At 38.6% G+C, this 23,285-nt stretch overlaps 1 protein-coding gene across 3 annotated transcripts in view; it reads right to left on the reverse strand.

Moving 5' to 3' along the window:
• The window catches only part of GABRB1 (gamma-aminobutyric acid type A receptor beta1 subunit), a 397,306-nt gene that overhangs the window by 11,213 nt on the left and 362,808 nt on the right, over nt 1-23,285 (reverse strand). For 2 of the 3 annotated variants that reach the window (XM_025385322.1, XM_025385325.1), the window contains 3 exons: nt 11,641-11,778; nt 11,385-11,537; nt 8,233-8,477 (listed from right to left, as the gene is read on the reverse strand). In XM_025385322.1, the coding sequence (XP_025241107.1) occupies nt 8,233-8,477; nt 11,385-11,537; nt 11,641-11,778 (536 nt within the window). The remainder of the gene's footprint in view (nt 1-8,232; nt 8,478-11,384; nt 11,538-11,640; nt 11,779-23,285) is intronic. The other variant, XM_025385323.1, reaches the window with a different exon arrangement.

Below are 23,285 nucleotides of genomic sequence, written 5' to 3' on the forward strand. Positions count from 1 at the left end.
ATGAAGAGAGATACTTCTGACAAATTGTTTGGGCACCTGGAACAGCACATGTGAAACTAGGACTATGCTGCAACCTTTCTAGTCGTGTGGACCAATAAATCCCTTTCCCTCCTCTTTTATTCTTAAACTAGATAAATACAGTAGACTTCTTTCTTGTTCACCAAAAGAGATCTAGATATCTGGGTAGAGAAAGAAATAGAAAATAAAAGACAGAGATTCCTGAAAAGGAAAATTAGACTTCTGAAGACGGGAGATAGGATAGTATTAAATGAAGGCTAGAGAACAAAAAGTGAACGAAGCCAGATTTGGCCAGGGGTTTGAGGAATAAAGAAGTTCATGAACTATCAACACAGGCTGTCAGTAGAAATTCTGGATGTTAGGTATAGATGGTGAAAGTTTCATCAAAGGCAGGATGAGTTTTCCAGTTGGTCTGAAGTCCCAGGCTCAAAGACTGACAGATATGGAGCTGTTTCAAGCTGGACCTAAAGACAGAGCTGTATACCTTTACAATGCCCACCTCCACCTGCACATTGCATCCTGGAATTAACCACAATACAGAGCTGATTCACATTTAGAAACTTGTCTGTAAGTGTTTGGGTGACTCACGATGGAGAACAGGAATGGGAGAGAAGAGGCCAGATCAAAATACTAATATCTGATTCTAAGGGGAAAAAATCTATTTCTTGACTATTGGGGATGCAGCCACATATTTGGTATTGTGAAAGGAAAATAAATCTTGGGGCCCCAAAATCACTAAGCTAAAGGCAAAAGTCAAACTGGGAACTGCTTAGGTACACCTGCCTCCCATTCTATTCAAAGTCACCCCTCTGTTCACTGAGGTAAATGCATATCTGATTGCCTTCTTTGGAGAGGCTAATCAGAAACTCAAAAGAATGCAACCATTTGTCTCTTATCTACCTGTGACCTGGAAGCCCCCTCCCTGCCTCGAATTGTCCCTCCTTTCCAGATCGAACAAATGTTCATCTTACATATGTTGATTGATGTCTCATGTCTCCCTAAAATGTATAAAGCTGTGCTCTGACCACCTTGGGCATATGTCGATAGGACTTAATGAGGCTGTGTCAAAGACACACGTCCTCAACCTTGGCAAAATAAACTTTCTAGATTAACTAAGACATATCTCAGATACTCAGGATTCACAGTATGAATCTTTGGCAGATATCCTCTGGTGTCCCCTGTGACACAGAATGACTGAATCGGTATCTGCTCACAGACCACCCAAGCTACAATTTCAGCCATTTCATGTATTTGCAAATGGACAGGCATTGTGGCTAGTATATACAACTGAAAAAGTTCAAGATGAGTATAAAAGTGGCCCAGAGGTAGCTTACTTAAAGCCTAGTCGTACTGTGAAATCTATCTTTCAAAACTCTAAATACCATCTCTAGTTTCAAATGATGCCTGAGGGGCTTATGAATCTACAGTCTTTATCACCTTAGAGGTTGAAACTCTCCTAATGTCTGGATCTAGCATCTGCACTGATATAAAAAGATGCTTCAGAGCAGCTGGAGGAAATATAAATCAAGACAAAGCAAGCACTCCTGAAGCTTCAGTACAAATACCCCTTGACCTGGCTGCCCAGCCAGAGCTATCAAAAGTAATGTGTAATAACTGAACAAGGCCACTCTATGCTCCAGTGAACCAAGGCAAATACTGAGGAAATCCCTCAAATGAAAATTGTTTGGGACCAGGGCACAGATGTCATTTAAATTTAACTGTTTACAAGCATCTGAAAGTAGAGGATCATCCAACCATTATATTTTTAAAAATTAATAGTCTTTTTTATATTTTTGAGTTTAACTGGTGGGTAGCAATTTAAAATACCACGCAGTTTGCATTATGAATGTAACTGCTGAAATGACACATTGAATAGATGAAGCAAATACTTGCTTCGTTATTGACATATTATCCATCTGGGCTTTTGGTTTTAGAAGAGGATGAGAAAGTTAGGAACTACAAAACCTAAGCAGGTGCAGGGATGATTATAACTTGCATGAGATGGTAATGCTGTATTATTATCCCACCTAAATATGAAGAAGTTTATAAAATTGATACAGGAGATAGAAAGAAATTATTTAGACAGATAGTAAGGACAACAGAGTCCTTGGCGGAATTTCTGTTTTAGCAAAAAACAGCCCCCAAAATCGTTTCTTTTCTAACAAACAGCAGCCTGAAAAATCAAGCTGTAGACATAGGTAAGGAAGTTGGAAGCTTTCACGGTGAATGCTGGCAGCTGTGCCAGTAGAAAAGGGCTACCTGGAAGCCAGGTATGTTCAACATGAAGGCTCCATCTTCTCTTTCCTTTGTCATGCCATGTACAGAACAGAGAAGCAGGCAACATGGCGCCATCCAGGTAGAGAACCCATTTGCATAATAAAAAATTAGAGTGGGGTGGCCAGCTCTTTCACACACTATGCAAATGGCACATCTAGCCTTAACCAGTTTTTTGAGCCTTATGCAAATGGCAGACCTGGTCTGACTAATCTTTCATGCCCTATGTAAATCAGACACTGCCTCCTCTTATTCAACTATAAAACCTATTGCATTTCACCACAGACCAGAAGACCCGCTTGGGAGCCCTCTCTCTGCAGGAGAGAGTGTTTCTCTTTCTTTCGCCTACTAAACCTCTGCTCTTAACCTCACTCCTTGTGTGACTGCGTCCTTGATTTCCTTGGCATGAGACAATGAACCTTGGGCAGTCCCAGACGAACAATGCCATTTCAAAATCTTAGCCATAATGCTCCTTTGAAGATTACATGTGATGTTATATGGCACTGTGATTCAAAAAGAACAGCAGAGGTTGATGTAAAGCATACTTAATTTTTTTTTTTGAAAATAAAAATGATAGGAACAGTAAGACAGTCTGGAGCAGAAGCTGAAGTGGAGTATAGTCTCTTTTTCTTACTTATTATGAATATGTAAGAATTTTATAAAACATAATGTAACACTGAATGCTTTGTGTGGTTTCTAAAAACATCTTAAATGGAGAACAACTCTCCAGTATTTATCAATTAATTAATTCATTCATTTAACAAGTACTTATTTGGTATCTACCTTTTAGCTACTAAGGAAAGAACAATAAATGTAATAGACAAGGGCTCTGGGGTGTATAATTGGGAAGCTGTAGCTTAATAAGAGAAACAGATTTTAAAATATAATTATACAAATAAACATATACTAACTATCATGGAAGTCCTATTGTGAAAAAGCACAGGATCCCATGAGAACAATTAACAAAGATACCAAATAATAAATCAAGAGTAAGGGTATCTATTAAGGCAACCCCAAAGTAGTAGCATTTATGGTAAGAACTGCTACAATTGAGAAATTGAGAAAAGCCCAATATGACCTTCAATTTTGCTAATCCTTTTTTCTATTGTATACAATGTGATGTTAATTCATCTAATAAAAATTTAAATTCTGTGATTTCCATTGTCCCACTTTTATACTTTCAGTTATCTTCTGAAACTCCCCATTTCTTCATATACCATATCAATTTTTCCTATGGACTTTATTTGAAACTTTTTATTTGGAAATTATTATAGATTCCCAGAAAGTTGTGAAGATAGCGCAGAGGGGCCCCATGTACTCCCCTATTCAGATTCTCCAACTGATTACATCTTACATAACTATGATATAATATGAAAATCAGGAAAGTGACATTGACATAAAGTGTGTACAGTTCTGTGTAATTTTATTGGATATATAGATTCATGTAACAAGCATTCCAATTAAGTTACAGAACTATTCCATCACTGCAATGATCTCCCTCACACTACTTCTTTATAATCAGTCACAACCATCCACATCCTTCCCCACTATCACTAACTCCTGGCACCCACGAATCTGTTCTTCATCTCTATAATTTTGTTATTTCAAGAGTGTTATATAAATGGAATAATACAGTATTATAACCTTTTAATACTGGCTTTTTTCACTCAATCTAATGCCCTTGAGAGACATCCAAGTTTTTGTGTGTATCAATAGCTGATTTCTTTTTTATTGGACTAGTACTCCATAGTATGAATATACCACAGTTTGTTTAACCATTCATCTATTGTAGGATATTTTGGCTGTTTCCAGTTTTGGGCTATTTCTTATGAACTTTTAAATACATTAATTATAGTTCTTTATACTAATTATCTTTTAGGCCGACATTTGAGACTTTTACTGCTCTGTTTCTATTGACAAATGTTTTTCTCTTAATAATGATCACATTTTCCTGTTTCTTCTCATGTCTAGTAACATTTTACTCTATCTTAGATATTTTGAATGATGCACCATAGAGACTCTAGATTCTGCTATCTCCCCCAAAGAATGTTGAGTTCGGTTTGGTAGGCAGTTATATGACTAACATATCACCCAGAATATGTGGAGAATTGGTTTTGTGTGTCATTAGGGTGAGCTTGTTTTAGGTTTTCCCTTAACCCAAGGGGAATCCCTTATTCTTGTGACTTATCCTTTACTCTTAAGGTATAAGCCTCTTGAGATTTTTATGGAAAACCTAATGTGCTTACTACCCCCACACTCCCCAACAGGCTGGACTCAAACGCCAAACTCTGACTTTTATATGGTGGACAGTAACTAAAATTTCAGTTCATTTTTCTTTCCCCCAGCTTCTAGCTATTTTTTCTTTCTGCACTCCTTGGTATTTAACCTGTACATTTGTAGTTCAGGGATCAAGCTGAGGATGTTTACACTCAGGTGTCGAGTTTCTGCTATGGCTCACTTCTGAAATTTCCAGGAACTCTGGAAGAATCAAACTCCATGATCTGACTTCTCAGGCCAATAAAATGTCAGTTTCTACAGAAGTTTTGCCGCCCCACATTCGTCAGCCTGGGGCATGGCTTCAGGGGAAAAGCTGTATAAACATGGATTTCACACAGTGTGGTTCCTTTCTTTTGAAGGTTGATTCTCTTTTATCTTTTGCTTGTTTTGTTACTCTCCCATGTCTTTTTTTTTTTTTTTTTTTGAGACGGAGTCTCGCTGTGTCGCCCAGGCTGGAGTGCAGTGGCCGGATCTCAGCTCACTGCAAGCTCCGCCTCCCGGGTTTTTACGCCATTCTCCTGCCTCAGCCTCCCGAGTAGCCGGGACTACAGGCGCCTGCCACCTCGCCCGGCTAGTTTTTCGTATTTTTTAGTAGAGACGGGGTTTCACCGTGTTAGCCAGGATGGTCTCGAACTCCTGACCTCGTGATCCGCCCGTCTCGGCCTCCCAAAGTGCTGGGATTACAGGCTTGAGCCACCGCGCCCGGCCTACTCTCCCATGTCTTAAAGCAGATTTCTAAACATGTGCTCACAGTTTATTATTTGTATCAACAGGAGGATGAGTCTGATAAAAAGTATTCTGCCCTGTTTCAATATGATTTGTTTTTGAATTTTGTCATAATTATGTCTATTTTTCTGTGGAAACACTCCAGCCCCTTTCCAGCTCCCCATTCATCTCACTGAGAGCCACCTCCATCCAGCAATAAGATCCTCCACATTTACCATCCTTCAACTTGTCCGTATGACCTGATTCTTCCTGGACTCCAGACAAGAACCTGGGTACCAAAGAGGCACTGAGCTGGTTAACACTTAAGCTATCTGCAGATGGCAGAGCTAAAGGAGCACTGTAACACACCTACTGGGGCTTCAGGAATCGCAGGCACCCACCTCTAGATGCTACCATGGGGCCAGAACCCAAAAGTGCTGGCCCTGGCTCCCACACCTGTCCGTCTTCATGCTCCCCCTCCCATAGGGTTCGAGTGCGTGGCAGCCCAACAGATGAGCGGATCAGGGAACTCTCCTGTTTCAATTTAATTACTCTCCCTAGAGAACGTTGCTTTTTAGCAACTGAAGGGCCCTGCTTTCTTCATCATACTTTCCTAAATTCTACTTATCTTTGAGTATCCATTCAGTTCATGCCTTCTGAATTTTCCGAGCACTGAACCTATTCCACCTCCTTTGGGTAGGGTTTTCCCTCGTGACTTATCAATTAACACACATTCCAAGATGTGCAGAGGATGAACTAGTATGTTTGGAAGGCAACTGAGATGAGGATGGGAATAGAAAAGAGGTGGCCTCCCAAAATACTTTTAAAGCTGGTATGGTTACAAGCAGACATTGGGAAGCTGCTTCTTTTCCGGTATACAACTCAAACTAACTGTGTCCTGTCTCATTTTATAATCACTTCATATGAGTATAATATTCTTATCACAACAAGATCAGAAGATTCTTGAGGGCAAATATCTTGTCTACTTCTCTTCCCATAGCACTGAACATAGTGCCTCACACAAAGATAGAAGTTTATTTGATGTGTTCCTTTGCATTTTAACCACTTGGCTGAATCTCTAAGTTTTCTTTGCTAATTTTTCAAACAGTGTTTGTCCAAACTTTCGTCATACTAAAGAGCATGAAGATACACCCTGAAAATTTATAATTTGGCCTAAGCTTAATTATCCAACCACATTTCACACTATTCTGCTTTCTCCCTCACTAACTCTGCTCTTGCTCTACTGGTCTTCTCTCAGTATTTAAACACACAGGAATTCCTGCTTCAGAGCCTGTGCACTTGCTATTTCGTTTACCTAGAATGGACATGGCATGGTTAGCTGTTTCTCGTCACATAGGTCTCAGATCAAATGGTCATTCCACAGAGAGGTCTTACCAAAGTATCCTGCTCCCTTAAATCTGACCCAAATACTCTCTTGTTCAGTACTCTGTTTTTCTTTTTTATATTATTATTACTTTAAGACAGAGTCTCACTCTGTCACCCAGACTGGGTACGGTGGCGCAGTCTCTATTCACTGCAACATTTGCCTTCCGGGTTTAAGCAATCCTCCCGTCTCAGCCTCCCAAGTAGCTGGGACTACAGGCAAACACCAAAATGCCTGGCTAATTTTTATATTTTTTGTAGAGACAAGGTTTTGCCATGTTGCCCAGGCTGGTCTCAAACTCCTAGGCTCCAGTGATCTACCTGCCTCAGCCTCCCAAAGTGCTGGGATTACAGATATGAGTCACTGTTTTACTTTCTTTTTAGCACTTACTAGTAACTAAAAGTATCCTCTTACTATTTGTTTGTGTTTATTGCCTATCTTCCCATGTTAGAACCTAAGGTCCATGAGGGTAAGGAATTTTGTCTCATTCACATCAGTATCCCAAATGCCTAGATCAGTGCCTAAATGAACAGTTGTCACCCTGTGTGCTATCTTGAAAACAATTTGAGATAGATACACATGTCAATGTCCTTAACGGTAAATTGATTTCAGTGAAAAATGGCTCAGAGGTAGAGGCTACAGAGATGTTTTTAAAAAATAAACAGGGCCGGGCACAGTGGCTCACACCTGTAATTCCAGCCCTTTGAGAGGCTGAGGCGGGAGGATCACGGGGTCAGATCGAAATCATCCTGGCTAACACGGTGAAACCCCGTCTCTACTAAAAAAATACAAAAAGTTAGCCAGGCGTGGCGGTGGGCGCCTGTAGTCCCTCTCAGGAGGCTGAGGCAGGAGAATGGCGTGAACCCAGGAGGCGGAGCTTGCAGTTAGCCGAGATCATACCACTGCACTCCAGGCTGGGCAACAGAGCAAGACTCCATCTCAAAAAAAAAAAAAAAAAAAAAAAAAAGAATAAACAGATCATTCGTTTAAATTTAATTCCATCCAATGAGATCACAGGTTAGAAGATGTACCAATGAGAAAAACTCAGTTCTTACAACAACTCTGTGAGATAGACATACTATAATAATCTCCATTTTATGGATGAGGACACTGAGAGAAAAGGCTAGATAAAGACTTAAGTAGGTTGATTTGGCTGAAGTTGTAAAGCCAGTAGGTGACTAAACTGCAAATGAAAACCAGGCAGTTTGATTTCAGTCTGTGGTTATGGCCACTGTGCCTCATCTGCATTTAGGAGTGCAAAGTGTATTCACTTCAGTTCTCTCATGTATTTACCACGCAAATCTAGCATGATTACTTTACATATGCTTTTACAAATGGTTTAGAATAAACAATAATGGACTTGGGGTTGAGTTCCAGGGTATATTACTAATCAATATAACCCACAATCTAACTTCTTCATTCCTTAATCCCTGAATATGTAAAATGAAGGCTTGGTTGAGTCTTATTAAAGATAAACTAATATTTTATTAATTGTTTTGAAGTTATGAGAGCCCTGGGCATCATGATGCTGATAAATTTAACAAGAATATTGTTAGGAATATTTGATATCTTACCTGGACTTTATTCATCTCCAATTTGTTCTTCTCATTGGCACTCTGGTCTTGTTTGCTAGCTCCCTTTTTCTGAGGGCCTTTCCCAAAGAAGATGTAATTTACAAAGGCATACTCCAGCAGAGCCAGGAACACAAACACAAAGCAACCCATCAGATAAATATCAATCGCTTTGACATAAGGGATCTTTGGCAAGGTCTCCCTGAGGTGGGTGCTGATGGTTGTCATTGTAAGCACTGTCGTGATTCCTGTGAAAGAGAAAGACAACGCTTAGCTAAAGGCACCACTATTAAGTTCCTTTTTCAAGATTGAGAGGACAGATGCCATTTGCCATTTCCTTATTCATGCCCCTGAGTGATCACAGTAGCATGATAAACCACTGGGCAAAAAGGGCAGATATTTTGAAAGACAAGGCATTAGCCTCCCTACATAGTCCATTAATGAATCATAAAATAGAATGTGTAGTTAATGAAGGGTTGAAAACATGTTTTTTAATTGCACAAAATAAAAACAAAAGCAGATGGAAAAGCAGATCAAAATCCCATTGAAATCCTACTATTGAATGTCACTCACTTTATTACGTGACCACATTTTTCTTCTTCCTTTTCTCAGCATCTCATTCATTGTGCTCCTAAATTTGTCTTTGTGATACTAATCCCTATAGCATCCTCTACCAAATTGAAAGCTGCTGACCAGTTTGAGATCTACTTCATTCCATGAATCAACAGGACACCCAAATTACAAGGTCAGTATTGCATTTTAAAATAATTATGTGTAATTCATAGCAAAACATCACCAAAAGAGGAAACATGAGAAATGTCATAATTTGTATCAAGTGCTTGATTTATGTATATTTTACATTTACTATTATCTTGTTACTTTGATATTTCAAATATTATCTATTTTCTTGGTTCCAGAACCTAGCATGAATTAGTTCCGTGATGTCAGAAAACAACTTCTTAAAAGTTTGAACTTGGATTTGTTAAAGAAGTTTAAGACTATAAGCTCATAAAGGACAGATTGTGTTTTATTTACTTTATTAAATATAGCATTCTTAATAGTATAACGTTTGCTTAGCTGTATAACATATTTTGTGGTGATGATGGTGATGATGAAGTGATAACTGCGAAAAGCAAGAAGTGAAAAAGAAGTCAGAATCTAGCGTAGATATTTGCTCTGCATACTAATATTATACATTTGTGTAGTGTTGTACATTTTTAAATAATCACAGTTATAAATTATCCTATATGGCTGTCATAACAGCCTGAAAATGATAAGAAGTGTATATTATTCTCATTTTATAACTGGGTAAACAGAAAATCTGAGATTAGTTATTTTATTTTAGGCCACCCAGTGAGGGTCAAAAGAGCACAGAAATGTTACACAATAGCATTTAAAATAAGCAATGAGATGAAAAGGTAAAATCGAAAATTTGATAGAGGCTCTTAAAAATAAAGTCAGAAAGTATGGAATAGATAGTAAAGACAAAGGAAAACTTCCAAAGGGAATGGGAGGTAGCAAAATGAAATGAAGGAAAAAATAGTTTCGCATTCATTTGCCAATCAGATTATTCTAGATGTATATTCCCGGATTTGACTATTCAACTTTTAGAAGAACAGATAAAGCAGGAGGTCAGGACTGCCAGACAAAAAATTAAAGTGGTTCAGATCAGTAATAAATTCTAATGTGCTGGGCTGATATAAAATGCTATAATGAGTGGTCTTTCTTATTTCTTTAAAAAAATCTTTAAATTTCACCTGATATAACTCTAGCTAATGTGCTTCACAGAAATGAATGAGTCACTTACAAATTCGCCAGTTGCATTTCTGCTTCTATTCCTTGTTTTACATTTTTATACAAAAAGTGTTAGTAAATGAATGCCATTTTAAATTACATGTTTTAAAATATCTCAAGTTTTACAGTCCAAAGAATAGCTTAAACAAGCACCTTTATATACTAACATCTCTAATATCTCTAATTAAAATAGTATTAGCTTTGAGGATAGAAGAGTAAAGAAAACCACAATTCATAAACTTACTAGTTATTATTCTCTGCTGTGGACACCATCCACTGTTTTTTTCTTAAGTGTAGCATATAGACATAACAATACTCATGTTCAAGTAATATATGCAGATACATACGTGTGATACTATTATTTGCTTTCTTTAATCTTAGGTTGTTCAAAGATTGATAAAGTGCTACAAACAAACACTTGACTTTGTGAGCTTTATGTATTCAGTCATTACAAGTAAGCTGTAGTGATGGCAATTAGTGTAGCTGTGAACAGGTATGCTGATCATCTAGTCCAGCTTAATAGTCTCCGAAATGAAGAGATGAAATATGTTAGCTTAGCCAGAAATGTTATGTGTGTGAGTGTATGTGTGTGAGAGAGAATTTGCCCCAGAAAGAAATAACTGAAATGGCTGTAGGATCAGACAGTGACACAGACTTGCACATCCCCAGATTCACCAGACAGACCTTACACATCCTAACCTTCCAAGGAATGCTTTAAAGTCTCAAACATACCCATCAGCTTTCAGCAATTAATTAACCATGGCAGGATTAGTTCTAAATTTTGTTCCCCCAAGAAGGAAATCATTTTTATTCTGTCTTGACCACAGATTATTAATATAGCTGATGAATTATCTGTGCCTTATTCAAGTGTAATAAACTCCACTTAAAGGAGACTCGGCTTAATACGATTTAATTTTAGTTAGTATCCAAAGGATAGTATTTCTCAGCAATTGACAGCTTGTTGTTAGTCACATGGTTTAGCTTTCTCCAAATTCATTTGAAAATAGTGCATTGTGTATGTTCTTCACTGTTAAAAACAGGGATTAAAGAGGAAGTCAACCCAAAGTTAGTAAAAATTAGCGTAATGAGAATTTAAAAATATATTCCATGAGACACTTAAGTAGTGCTAGATATAGTCCAAGATTTTTGTTTGTTTGTTTTGGTAAAATGCTAAAAAGACAGTACATTGTAGAATATTCATTGTAGACATGCTTACATTTAGATGTCTTATATTCAGGGACTCTTATGATGATCTAATTCTTTGGCTTGTTGTAAGAGAGCCCTTCCCTCTAATTCCTGATATTGGTTATTTGTTTGAAAATAAAACCTGTTAGTTCTCTGCAGTGCTGAGAATGTATTACCTAGTGCGACTCTGGCTGCAGATGCATCATAGTTGATCCAAAAAGACACCCAGGACAGAATTGTAATCAGTGTAGAAGGCATGTAGGTTTGCAAAATGAAGTAACCAATGTTTCTCTTTAGACGAAAACTTAGTGACAGTCGTGGATATGCTCCTGAGTTGAGAAACAAAAGACAAGTAATCAGACCATCATTTGGTTGGAACCATCCTCTTCCTTTCACAGCACCTCTAGTACCTTTTGGGGGAAACAACCTCACCTGTTGTGAACTCCACCTTCTTAGACACCATCTTGTAGTCAACAATTGAAAATTGAGGAAGTTCGATTTTATTAACACCAGTTACTGCCCCCTCTCCTCCATTCCAGTAAAACTCTATGTCATCAGTGGTATAGCCATCTGAAACCAATAAACACAGCACGGTTAAATAAAGTTTAGGAAATCATTTTGAGTACCACCTGGGAGCTAGAGGAAAAATTCCCAGCAAAAAGGTGGTAAGGTGGCATTGCTTTAAATTAGGGTGGTATGCAGGTCTCATGTGGAGTGCTATTTCTGATGATTTGGTAGTAGCTGCATTGAAAGAATGGGTGCATCTGGCTTTAGTGGACTTAAGCTCTGGATCATTTAGTGATAGTCACCGATGCAATTTATTCTTATTGTATCTACTAATGTTCATTCCTTGGTTAAATTGAGGGATGGCTGAATTCTAGGTACCTGGACATGGCTTTGGCTATGTGCTACTTAACAACAACAATCGCACAGCAAGTAATAATAATTGAGCACATATTTGTTAAAAGGATAACAGGTAGTGCGAAGAGATGAAGTATAATGAAAGACTAAGTTTATATATAGCCATTACATGATTAAGACATTAAAAACTGCATATTTCTTTTAGAAAATTTGGCAAGCTTTTATTCATATCCTTTGATTATAGCTAATATTATTATAGCTAATATATGGGTAAAAGTCTTAGGACTATATAAATTCTTGATAATGCTTTTATATCTTTATACTTATGAGAGTGCACTTTAGTTAATTTAAGGGGAATGTGTAGGGAACTGTAGATTGTAGTAAAAGGGTCTGTCCTCAGGCCTTCAGCATGAAGGCCCTACGCTGATGGCCTAATCGCTTCCTCTTCCCACTCTGCTCCCACTTGGCAGTGTTCTAGCTGGGTTATCATTATGTGTAGGAGTAACTTGCTGAGTTGATGGGTGCAGCACACCAACATGGCACATGTATACATAGGTCACAAACCTGCACGTTGTGCACATGTACCCTAGAACTTAAAGTATATGTAAAAAAGAGTAACTTGCATAAAAAGAATGTACGGATATATTTTAAAAATCTAAAAATAATTTAAGGCATATTTTACGACTACATTTTTCTCTACCAGCTAGAGACAAAGAAGATCTTTCTAAATTCATTTTCTATTTAGGTTCACCTCAAATAAAAAAGCATAAAATCTTTTTTCCACTAGAATTGCTGGGGCTAGTGTTTCAAAGGTAACCACATAAGCTCTTTGTAGTGGACATCATGCTGACCTACTTTTGATTAAAGCCAGTAATATCTTTTCAAGAGATAGAAAATAATATATTTGATATTTGGAAGTTGAATGCCAGGTGCCAAAGGGTCACCATCAACTTGTCCTTGCCAGAATGTAAGAAATTTTAAGCTATTCTTCCCCATTCCGCTTCCCGCTTTTAAAAAGGAAAACAAAACTATCTTAATTTTACTGCTTTAAACTGACTTCCAGATATAATCACCAGTGTTTGAAAGACTGAGACCCTCTTTACTATTGGACTTAGAATATTATCTACAGCGGACTAATTGGCATATTGGGGATTTTATCAAGGTTGGGTATGATTCTGTAAGACTGATTCTAAATATCTCTTTGAGAATTTGATTAAAACCTGCCAATAAAATCCACAGAAAAATATAGATAGATAGATAGATAGATAGATAGATAGATAGATAGATAGATAGATAGGATTCGATGGCAATTTCAGGACATCATGGATCCCATTCATGGAGTTTAGAATACAAAACTCCTGTCTCAGCTGAAATGGTTAGTGGCAATATGACAGCTTAAATTCAACCCAGACTTCTTCCTTTCCAATTCCAATTCAACCATGAGTTACCTCTCCTAAGCCCAGCAGGAAGTAGTATCTGGGGAATGTGAGTTCTCAGTCCTGCCTGGATCCAGTGGACAATGGCATCATGGGATTTTCTTTCCCCCCCCTCAGCCACTAGACAGAATCTAGGGACTGGTGGCATGGAGTCCTTGGGTGGGGATTAGAACAGCGGTATCCAAGAAGATAGCTGGGTGAAGGGGCTGTTGGGCCTACTAAAGAAGGAAGCATATTACCACCTGTGTGATTGTCTGGAGGAACTCGTCATCTCAGTCCTTTAAGGGGATGTGGGAAAGTTAAAAAGGTGGATTGAGAAATCACCATACTGTTTTCCATAGATATTGTGCTAATTTACATTGCTACTAACAGAGTATAAACGTTTCCATTTCACAACATCTGTTGTTTTTTGACTTTTTAAAAATGCAATTCGATTTCGCAATCCCACTGCTGGGTATCTACTCAAAGGAAAAGAAGTCATTATATATAAAAGACTGCATTCATATGTTTATCACAACACAATTTACAATTACAAAGACATGGAACCAACCTAAGTGCCCACCGACTGATGAATGCATAAGAAAAACGTGGCATATATATACACCATGGAATACTACTCAACCATAATGACGTGAACCCGGGAGGCGGAGCTTGCGGTGAGTGGAGAGCGCGCCACTGCACTCCAGCCTGGGCGACACAGGGAGACTCAGTCTCAAAAAAAAAAAATAAAATAATAATAATAATAATAATAATAATGTATTTTGCAGCAACTTGGATGGAGCTGTGGAGGCCATTATCCTAGATGAAGTAACTCAGGAACAGAAAACCAAATATTGCATGTTCTCATTTATAAGTGAGAGCCAAGCTATGGGTAGGCAAAGGCATACACAGTGGTGTAAGGAATGTTGAAAGACTCAGAAGTGGGGAGGCTGGGAGGAGGGTAAGGGATTAAAAAAATCACCTATTAGGTACAATGTACACTATTTGGGTAATGGATCCATCAATAACCCAGACTTCACCACTATATAATTCATCCATGTAAGTAAAAACCTCTAAAGTTACTGAAAAAGACAGAGAGAAGAAAAGGCAGGTTGGGTCACTGAATGAGAGACAGAGAGAGAGAGAGAGAGAGAGAGAGAGAGGAGACTACCTCCTGGTGCATCAACAGGGGATGACAACTTGGCTGGAGCTCACCATGCTTTCCATCTAGAACTTTGTTCCTTTTAAGGTGACCTGGCAGCTGGGTCCAAACCCCAAAGAATATGCAAGAAAAAATAACAATCCATATAAGAAACCCAGTAGCCCTAGAGAAGGAAAACAAGTGGAAAACTAGATTAGGTATCATCTAGTGAAAAGAACTGAGGAGGAAGCAAATAATAGCTTGAACTCTCCATTCCTCACTCTTGGTAAAAATATAGGAACACTTACAGATATCTGATTACAGCACAGGCAACTTTTTATTCTAAAACTCAATGTTTTGTTTTGTTTTGTTTTTTTAAATATACGAAATGTCTTAGATAAATTGAAGAAAAGATGGCCACCGATGAGGCCAGAATTTGTGGCTTGGAAGACAATTTTATAGATATTTGGAAAGCATGAAGAAACTATAAAAATTTTGAACGACTCATCTAGGAGATCTAATATATGAATAGTGGGCATTCCTGAAAGAAGGGCGTTATATAGACAAGGAGCCATAATAAACAAAAAGAAAACAGAAATTCCCCAGAGCTTACTAAATAAATTATTTTGCAGATTGGCAAGCTCACTATATCAGGTCATCCCAATGTCATTCCTAAACTCCAAGGGTGTAATAATAGTCTTACAATCTTCCAGACAGAAAGTACAAGGTGTTTTCAAAGGAAAAAGTATTGAACTTCTTATACTGGAAAGAACGCTGGAAAGAAAAGATTATAGAATGACATCCACAGAGCATCTAGAATATAGGCATAAAGGACAGCAACTCTGAGACCCAAAAGTACTACTCCCTGCCAAAATACACTTCTTTCCAGAGAAGATATACAAAGATTCAGAGGACATATCATTTAGGTACCTGCATGAGGAAACTTCTACGGAAGACTCTAATCAAACAGATGAATCAGGACAGATAACGGAATCCACCTTAGAAACAGAGGAACTGTAAAGAATCATGACTAATCAATTCCATGCAAATTAATTTGAAAATGTGGATGAAATGGGTAATTTTCTCAGAAGAAAGCATTTTTTTAAAGCCCAAATAGGAGGCACAGAAAATCAAAACAGCTCGATTTCATCCCTACAAACAGATATTTAAGAACTGATAATTCTATTGCTACTTAAACAGCTCCAAAGCATAGGCTAAGAATGAAAATTTCTAAATTATTTTCATAAAGTAAGCAGAACATATTAACAAACAAAATCCAGCAGTACTTTAAATAATAAAGCATAATCAATATGGTTTATTCTAAGTTTAATATTAGAAAATCTAGTAATGTACTTCATTATAATAACAAATCTAAGGAGAAAAAAACCATATGATTATTTATACAGATACTAAAATGGCATTTGATAACTTTCAACACCAGTTCTCTCTTTTAACAAAGCAAACAACATTATTCAATAAATATGAGAAAGAGCCAGGCTCCGTGGCTCTCGCCTGTAATCTCAGCACTTTGGGAGGCTAACGTGGGCGGATCACGAGGTCAGGAGATGGAGACCATCCTACCTAACATGGTGAAACCCTGTCTCTACTAAAAATACAAAAAATTAGCCGGGCGTGGTGGTGGGCGTCTATAGTCCCAGCTACTGGGGAGGCTGAGGCAGGAGAATGGCGTGAACCCAGGAGGCGGAGCTTGCAGTGAGCCGAGATAGCACCACGGCACTCCAGCTGGGGTGACAGAGCGAGACTCCGTCTCAAAAACAAACAAACAAACAAACAAACAAACAAACAAACAAAAATTTAGCAGGGCATGGTGGAGGGCGCTTATAATCCCAGCTACTCGGGAGGCTGAGGCAGGAGAATCACTTATACCCGGCAGGCGGAGGTTGCGGTGAGCGGAGATCATGCCACTGCACTGCACTCCAGTCTGTGTGACAGTGCGAGACTCCGTCTCTCTCTCTCTCTCTGTCTCTCTCGCTGTCTCTCTCTCCCTCTCACTCTGTGTGTGTGTGTGTGTGAGAGAGAGAGAGAGAGAGAGAGAGAAAGAGAAGATATTTCCTTAACATGGGAAGATATCTCTTTCCTGGTCCCAAACCAGCATCATGTTTAGTGTGGAAACAGAAAACATTCCCATGACAGTTACGGAGAAGATGAGCGTGTCTACTACCATTGTTAATATTTAACATTGTTCTGGAAATACTAACCAATACATTAGACAACAGAAAGAAAGTTGAGGTACAGAGTTGGAAAGCTGCTGGTTAAACTATCAGGATTTGCAAATTATGCAATTGAATATTCAGTAAACCCCAAATAATTAACTGAAGAGCTATTACAAACAATAAGAATTTGGTAGGGTAATGGGGTATAAAATTACTATACAGAAATTGATAACTTTAATATATAAAACGATAACTTATAACATAATAGATGAAAAGGACCACTTAAAAATACAGACAAAATTATCCAGTAATAAATTTGGTCAGAAATATGCAAAACACATATGAAGCAACATTTAAAATAAATTTAAGGCACGAAAGAAGCCTTGAACAAATAAAAGGCATAGCATATTTTTGAAAGGAAAACTCAACATCGTAAGTTTCACAATTTAATATGATTGCCTCATAATGCCGATAGGATTTTTGTTTTGGGAACTAGACTAGACTGAATTGAAAGTTAAAATAAACCCAAGAAAACTCTGAAAAAATAGTAGAAATAGGCTGGGTGTGTTGGCTCACGCCTGTAATCCTAGCACTTTGGGAGGCCGAGGTGGGTAGATCACTTGAGATTAGGAGTTTGAAATCAGCCTGGCCAACGTGGTGAAACCCTGTCTCTACTAAAAATACAAAAAAAGTTAGCTGGGTGTGGTGGCAGATACCTGTAATCCCAGTTACTCAGGAGGCTGGGGGAGGAGAATCGCTTGAACCTGGGAGGCGGAGGTTGCAGTGAGCCAAGATTGCACCACTGCACTGCAGCCGGGGCAATAGAGTCAGACTGTCTCAAAAAAGAAAAATAAAAAAGTAGAAATAAGGGGCAACTAGCTCTACCAGGTAGTAAAACATTATACAACCTCAATAATTACAGCAGTGTGATCCCAGTGCTGGACTTGAAAGAAAGATCAGTGGGTTACAATAAAAAATTCAGAACTAGTGCCAAATACATAGGAAAATTTAGAATATGATAAAAATGGTACCTCAAATTATTGGGAAAAAGATAGTTTAAGAAATCATGCTGGGGCCGGGCGCGGTGGCTCAAGCCTGTAATCCCAGCACTTTGGGAGGCCGAGACGGGCGGATCACGAGGTCAGGAGATCGAGACCATCCTGGCTAACATGGTGAAACCCCGTCTCTACTAAAAAATACAAAAAACTAGCCGGGCGAGGTGGCGGGCGCCTGTAGTCCCAGCTACTCGGGAGGCTGAGGCAGGAGAATGGCATAAACCCGGGAGGCGGAGCTTGCAGTGAGCTGAGATCCGGCCACTGTACTCCAGCCTGGGCGACAGAGCAAGACTCCGTCTCAAAAAAAAAAAAAAAAAGAAAAAAAGAAATCATGCTGGCTGAGGAATTACTTGAAACAGCAGTTTGGACCCCTATTTCATGTCATAAACTATTGTAAATCTCCAATAAATTGTAGATCTATCTAGAATATATAACTACGCTTATACTACAAGAAAACATGGGAGAATTATTTTATACTACTGACATGGATGAGGCCTAAGTCTAACAAAGAATTAATAAATCATAAAAATTTAAAACATTCAGCTACATTAAAAAAGTGTGGCAACAAAAATCTATAAACAGAATCAAAAGCAAATAAGAGACAAAAAATAATTGCAGTTCATATTTACGACAAGGATTAATGTTCTTAATATATAAAAAAACTTCTACAAACAAAAAAAATGACAAAAAACTTAATGAGAGTATAGTAAAAGAATATGAATGGAGAATTCATTGAAAAATAAAAATGCTCAAACTCAATTATAATCAGAGAAATGCAAATTAAAATTAAAACTGTATCAAGATACTCCCTTTTGACTTATAACTTGGAAAAAATCCACAAAGCGATAACATATTTCACTCTGCATGTGGCGATGGAGCTACTCTCATGTTGCTGATGAGGATGTAATTTGTTATAATCCAAATGGAATGCAGTTTGCTTCACCTATCAAAAGTATTAATGTATATACCCTTTCACCAAGCAACTCTTATTTTAAGAAATCATTGCTGAGGAATTACTGGAAAAAGTAGTTTGGATCACTCTTTCATGCCATGAACTATTGTAAATCTTAAATAAATTATAGATCTGTCTAGAGAATATAACTATAAAAATTTCTAGAAATTAATCATTAAAGAAATTTCTAGAAATTTCCTTCTAGAAATTTGTTTTATAGACTGAATTGCACAATTGTGAAGAATGTGCATACAGGATTATTCATTAAAATACTGTTGTAATAGCAAAATATTTGAAACAACATAAATGTCCCCTGATATGGTTTGGGTCAGTGTTCCCACCCAAATCTCATCTTGAATTGTACTCCCATAATTCCTTCGTGTTGGGAGGGACCTGGTGGGAGATAACCAAATAACGGGGGTGGTTTCCCCCATACTTTTCTCCTGACAGTGAGTAAGTCTCATGAGATCTGATGGTTTGATAAGGGGAAACCCATTTGACTTGGCTCTCATTCTCTCTCTCTTCATCTGCTGCCATCCATGTAAGATGTGACTTGCTCCTCCTTGCCTTCTGCCATGGTTGTGAGGCTTTCCTGGCCACCTGGAACTGTAAGTCCAATTAAACCTCTTTCTTTTGTAAATTGCCCAGTCTTGGATATGTCTTTATCAGCACCATGAAACAGACTAATACATCGTCCAATAGAAGAGTGGTTAACTAAATTATAAATTATAGCACGTTAATGCACTATTATAAAGCCAGAAAGAAGAACAAGGAAGTTCTCATATATATATTATTTAAAAACTCTCAAAAATTCATTTTTAATTAAAAAAATCAAAGTTCAGAACAATAATGTTGCAACATGCGAGGGAAAAATCTGGGAAAAGCAGAAACATATTTGCATATACTTGTAGTGTATGAAAAAACTCTGGAGGGACAGATAACAAGGTAATAATTTTGGGGGGAAGGCTAGGAAGATGGATGATAAGGATGAAAGAAAAATTTTCACTCTAAACTTTTAATATCTTTTGAGTTTTGAATTATGTGAGTAAATTAACAATCAAAAAATTAAATTACAAAGAAGGAAATCTTAGCATCCTATGTGTTTTCTACATGTGGGCAATGAGATTTCAAATACACACCTCCAGAAGATCTAGAATGGGGTTTATTAAGAAAAAATTTTATGAGCAGGGAGTGATATGGTTTGGCTCTGTGTCTCCATCCAAATCTCATCTCGAATTGTAATCGCCTGGAGGGAGGAGGGGCCTGGTGAGAGATGATTGGATCATGGGTGTGGATTTTCCCCTTGCTGTTCTCATGTGAGTGAGTTCGAATGGGATCTGATGGTTTAAAAGTGTGTGTGTGGCACTTCCCCTTTTGCTGTCTCTCGCTTTCCCCTGTTGCACCATGGTAAGATGTACTTGCTACCCCTTCACCTTCTGCCATGATTGTAAGTTTCCTGAGGCCTCTAAGCCTTTGTATAGCCTGTGGAACTGTGAGTCAATTAAACCTCTTTTCTTCATAAATTAATACTCTCAGGTAGTTCTTTATAGCAGTGTGAGAACAAACTAATACAGGGAGGTAGTAGATCACCAATTGTTTCCCAAATTCTCATTATCCCATGGCTTACGCTCATCAGGTAGCCTGGGTGCCCTGTGGCCAATGTTCTAGTAGAAAGGAACCCTGCCTTGCAGTGCTGTACATGTCACATTTTTATAGGATTGCGTGGGGTAGCCTTAGGAACTCAGCTACTGAGATCAGCTTCTGTATCTGTTGAGTTAACTCAGATCTGCTGAGTCTGCTCACTTCCAGGGAGGAGGAAATGAGCTGCTGGCACCACCTGGACCTGTCTCTCCTCAGAGACAAAAAAATTGCTTTTCTATCAAGTAACACAAAAATCAGATAAGTTAAAGAATTCATGATGCCCATGAGATAAAAACAAACCAATTGGTTTGGAAGAAGGGGAGTGCTGATGCCAAGCCTGAGAGAAATTTCTCCCATGGACTTTTTTTTTTTCTTTAATGTGATGAAAAATGCCTCAGCAAAATCCATTCAGGAAGATGGCGTGAAAGGTGAACTTTTTCATAAAGACAGATGGAACCAAAATAAGTAAAATTTAGTTTTTAAAAATCCTTTAAGGAGCCAAGACAATACAGTCCAAATTTAAAGCTATCTTCTTGTCTGACTTATCTAGGCATGGATTTTAGTAGCATATCTAAATATCCTTTGCTCACCTTTATATGGGGCTGGAGTGGTCTTTCATTCAGTCAGGTTCCCGTTAAGTGCCTCACATTTCACAAATGAATAACGTATTCTGAACTAGACTGCACATGGTTTTGCTTTTCGTTAGCAACATAGAATAATTACACTGAATGTTTGTTAAGGAGGGAGTTTTAAACCAGTATCTAGAGACTCTGTGGAGAGAGATACTATTTATAGATCAAAGCCTAAATAGGAACCTTTGCTCTCGTCCCAGTTAAAGTCTGGATTTGCCAATAGCTTTTGACTTCATTATACCTGTTATTAGTTTGTGATCCTGGGTGGCCCATTATCAAGTAGGCAGTAAAAACAGGGCTGACAGAACACAGCTTCCATGTAAGCTTCAGAGTCACCCATCAGTGACGCTGGTGTGCTTACTTTCCCTTTCTGAGCGCTCTAACATGAGGTCTTTGCTGATTCTTCTCTGCCACAGACAACTTCTCTGGATTCAGTCTCTTATCTTTCTAGATATCCATCAGGATCCCTGATGAAGCACAGAACAATACCTAGTTCTTAGGGACGGCATCAAACATACCTAATTCTCTAAGCTGGCAAGCAAATCAATGGAAAATATACTTGACATTGCAATACACCTACTTGTAGTGCCTACTATGTATCAAACACTATCCTAGGCAGGAAGGATATGCAGTGGGTTAGGCATGGCCTTACTTTTCAGGATCTCATGGTCTAATAGCAGTCTAAGCAAACTGTTGACCCAAGGGAGTTAAACTTCTCAGAGGATTTGACCAGATGGGTAGAGCAGGCCTGCCTGGCAGAAGGAGTAACATATAGGGTGAATACTGTATAAAGGGAATAATATAAAGGTTGGATGATGTCAGTGGGAAATTGTGATTTACTTCATGAAATTTACTCAATAAGCAACTCAATTTTAGCGAGAAAACTGAACTTTGGCAAAGTTGAATCCATACAAACACTACAAAATCCTCAACAATTTCAGTATGCAAAGAAAAAACTGGGCCAAGAAGAGTAAGGTAATTAGGTAATTAGGGAATCAGGATTGAGTGTAGGGAGAGCTGTAGGTAGACTCCTATGGCCACTGGTCACAGTCCTTCCTGCTCCTAATTGACTTTTACAAACTCCCATTATACACATGCCTCGAAAAAAGCACAGAACCATGTTGAATTTTACCAGGTTTATCTGTCTTTCCCCGACTATGCTTTCAGCTTCTTGAGGTCAAGGACAGATTCTCATCATTTTTCCTTGCAATCAAAAGACTGAAGTAGTAGGTTCTAGGCTGAGCCACTAGCAATGACTCCCAGAACCACAGTGCAGATTGGCCCTTCAAAGGGACTGATCACCACAATCAGAAAGCTGCTAATCAGGTAGCTACAGCAACCACATTGACTCCAGGATCACAGAAAGCTAAAACCGGAATTCTTGGTTCCAGAACCATCCATGAGGTATGACCTGCACCAGCAAAACGGATGCTTCAAACACTGCCTCTGACGTGACTTGACTCCACCTAATCCAGAAAACTAAATTAGAGTCACCTCAGTTTCAAGAGAATCTGGGAGATGTAGTTAGCTTTCTCAAAGGAGGTCAGCATACATGCTAAACTAGCTAGATGGACTTCTGCTGTGTGCAACAGACACTGGATTGACATCCTTCTTTCTCTTTTAGGGAAGAAGTATTTGCTCCAGTATTGTGATTGCCAGAGCTTTTTATCAAAACCTCTGTTGTAACCCATGCCAGTTATTCACTTGATATTTCTATGCTGCATACTCCATTTTCTGTACTCTACTCTGTACTGCTGGGGCTGGGCTTCCTGCTTCCCTGGCTTCATGTTAGATGCTTCCCCTAGGAAAAGCTAGCTGAAGATTAGAAGATGGAAGGGAGAGGCTGGGCACAGTGGCTCACACCTGTAATCCCAACACTTTGGGAAGCTGAGGCGGTCGGATCTATGAGGTCAACAGATGGAGACCATCCTGGCCAACATGGTGAAACCCTGTCTCCATAAAAACACAAAAATTAGCTGGGCATGGTGGTGCGCACCCATAGTCCCAGCTACTCAAGAGGCTGAGGCAGGAGAACCACTTGAACCTGGGAGGTGGAGGTTGCAGTGAGCTGAGATTGTGCCACTGCACTCCAGCCTGGTGACTGAGTGAGACTCCATCTCAAAAAAAAAAAAAAAAAAAAAAAAAGTGGAAGGGAGAAAGAAGCTTCCTGCTCCTGGCTCTTGCAGCTTGGTAGCGCCTCAGTTTC

This window comes from Theropithecus gelada, chromosome 5 (assembly GCF_003255815.1).
Source record: "Theropithecus gelada isolate Dixy chromosome 5, Tgel_1.0, whole genome shotgun sequence".
Classification (NCBI taxonomy): Eukaryota; Metazoa; Chordata; class Mammalia; order Primates; family Cercopithecidae; genus Theropithecus; species Theropithecus gelada.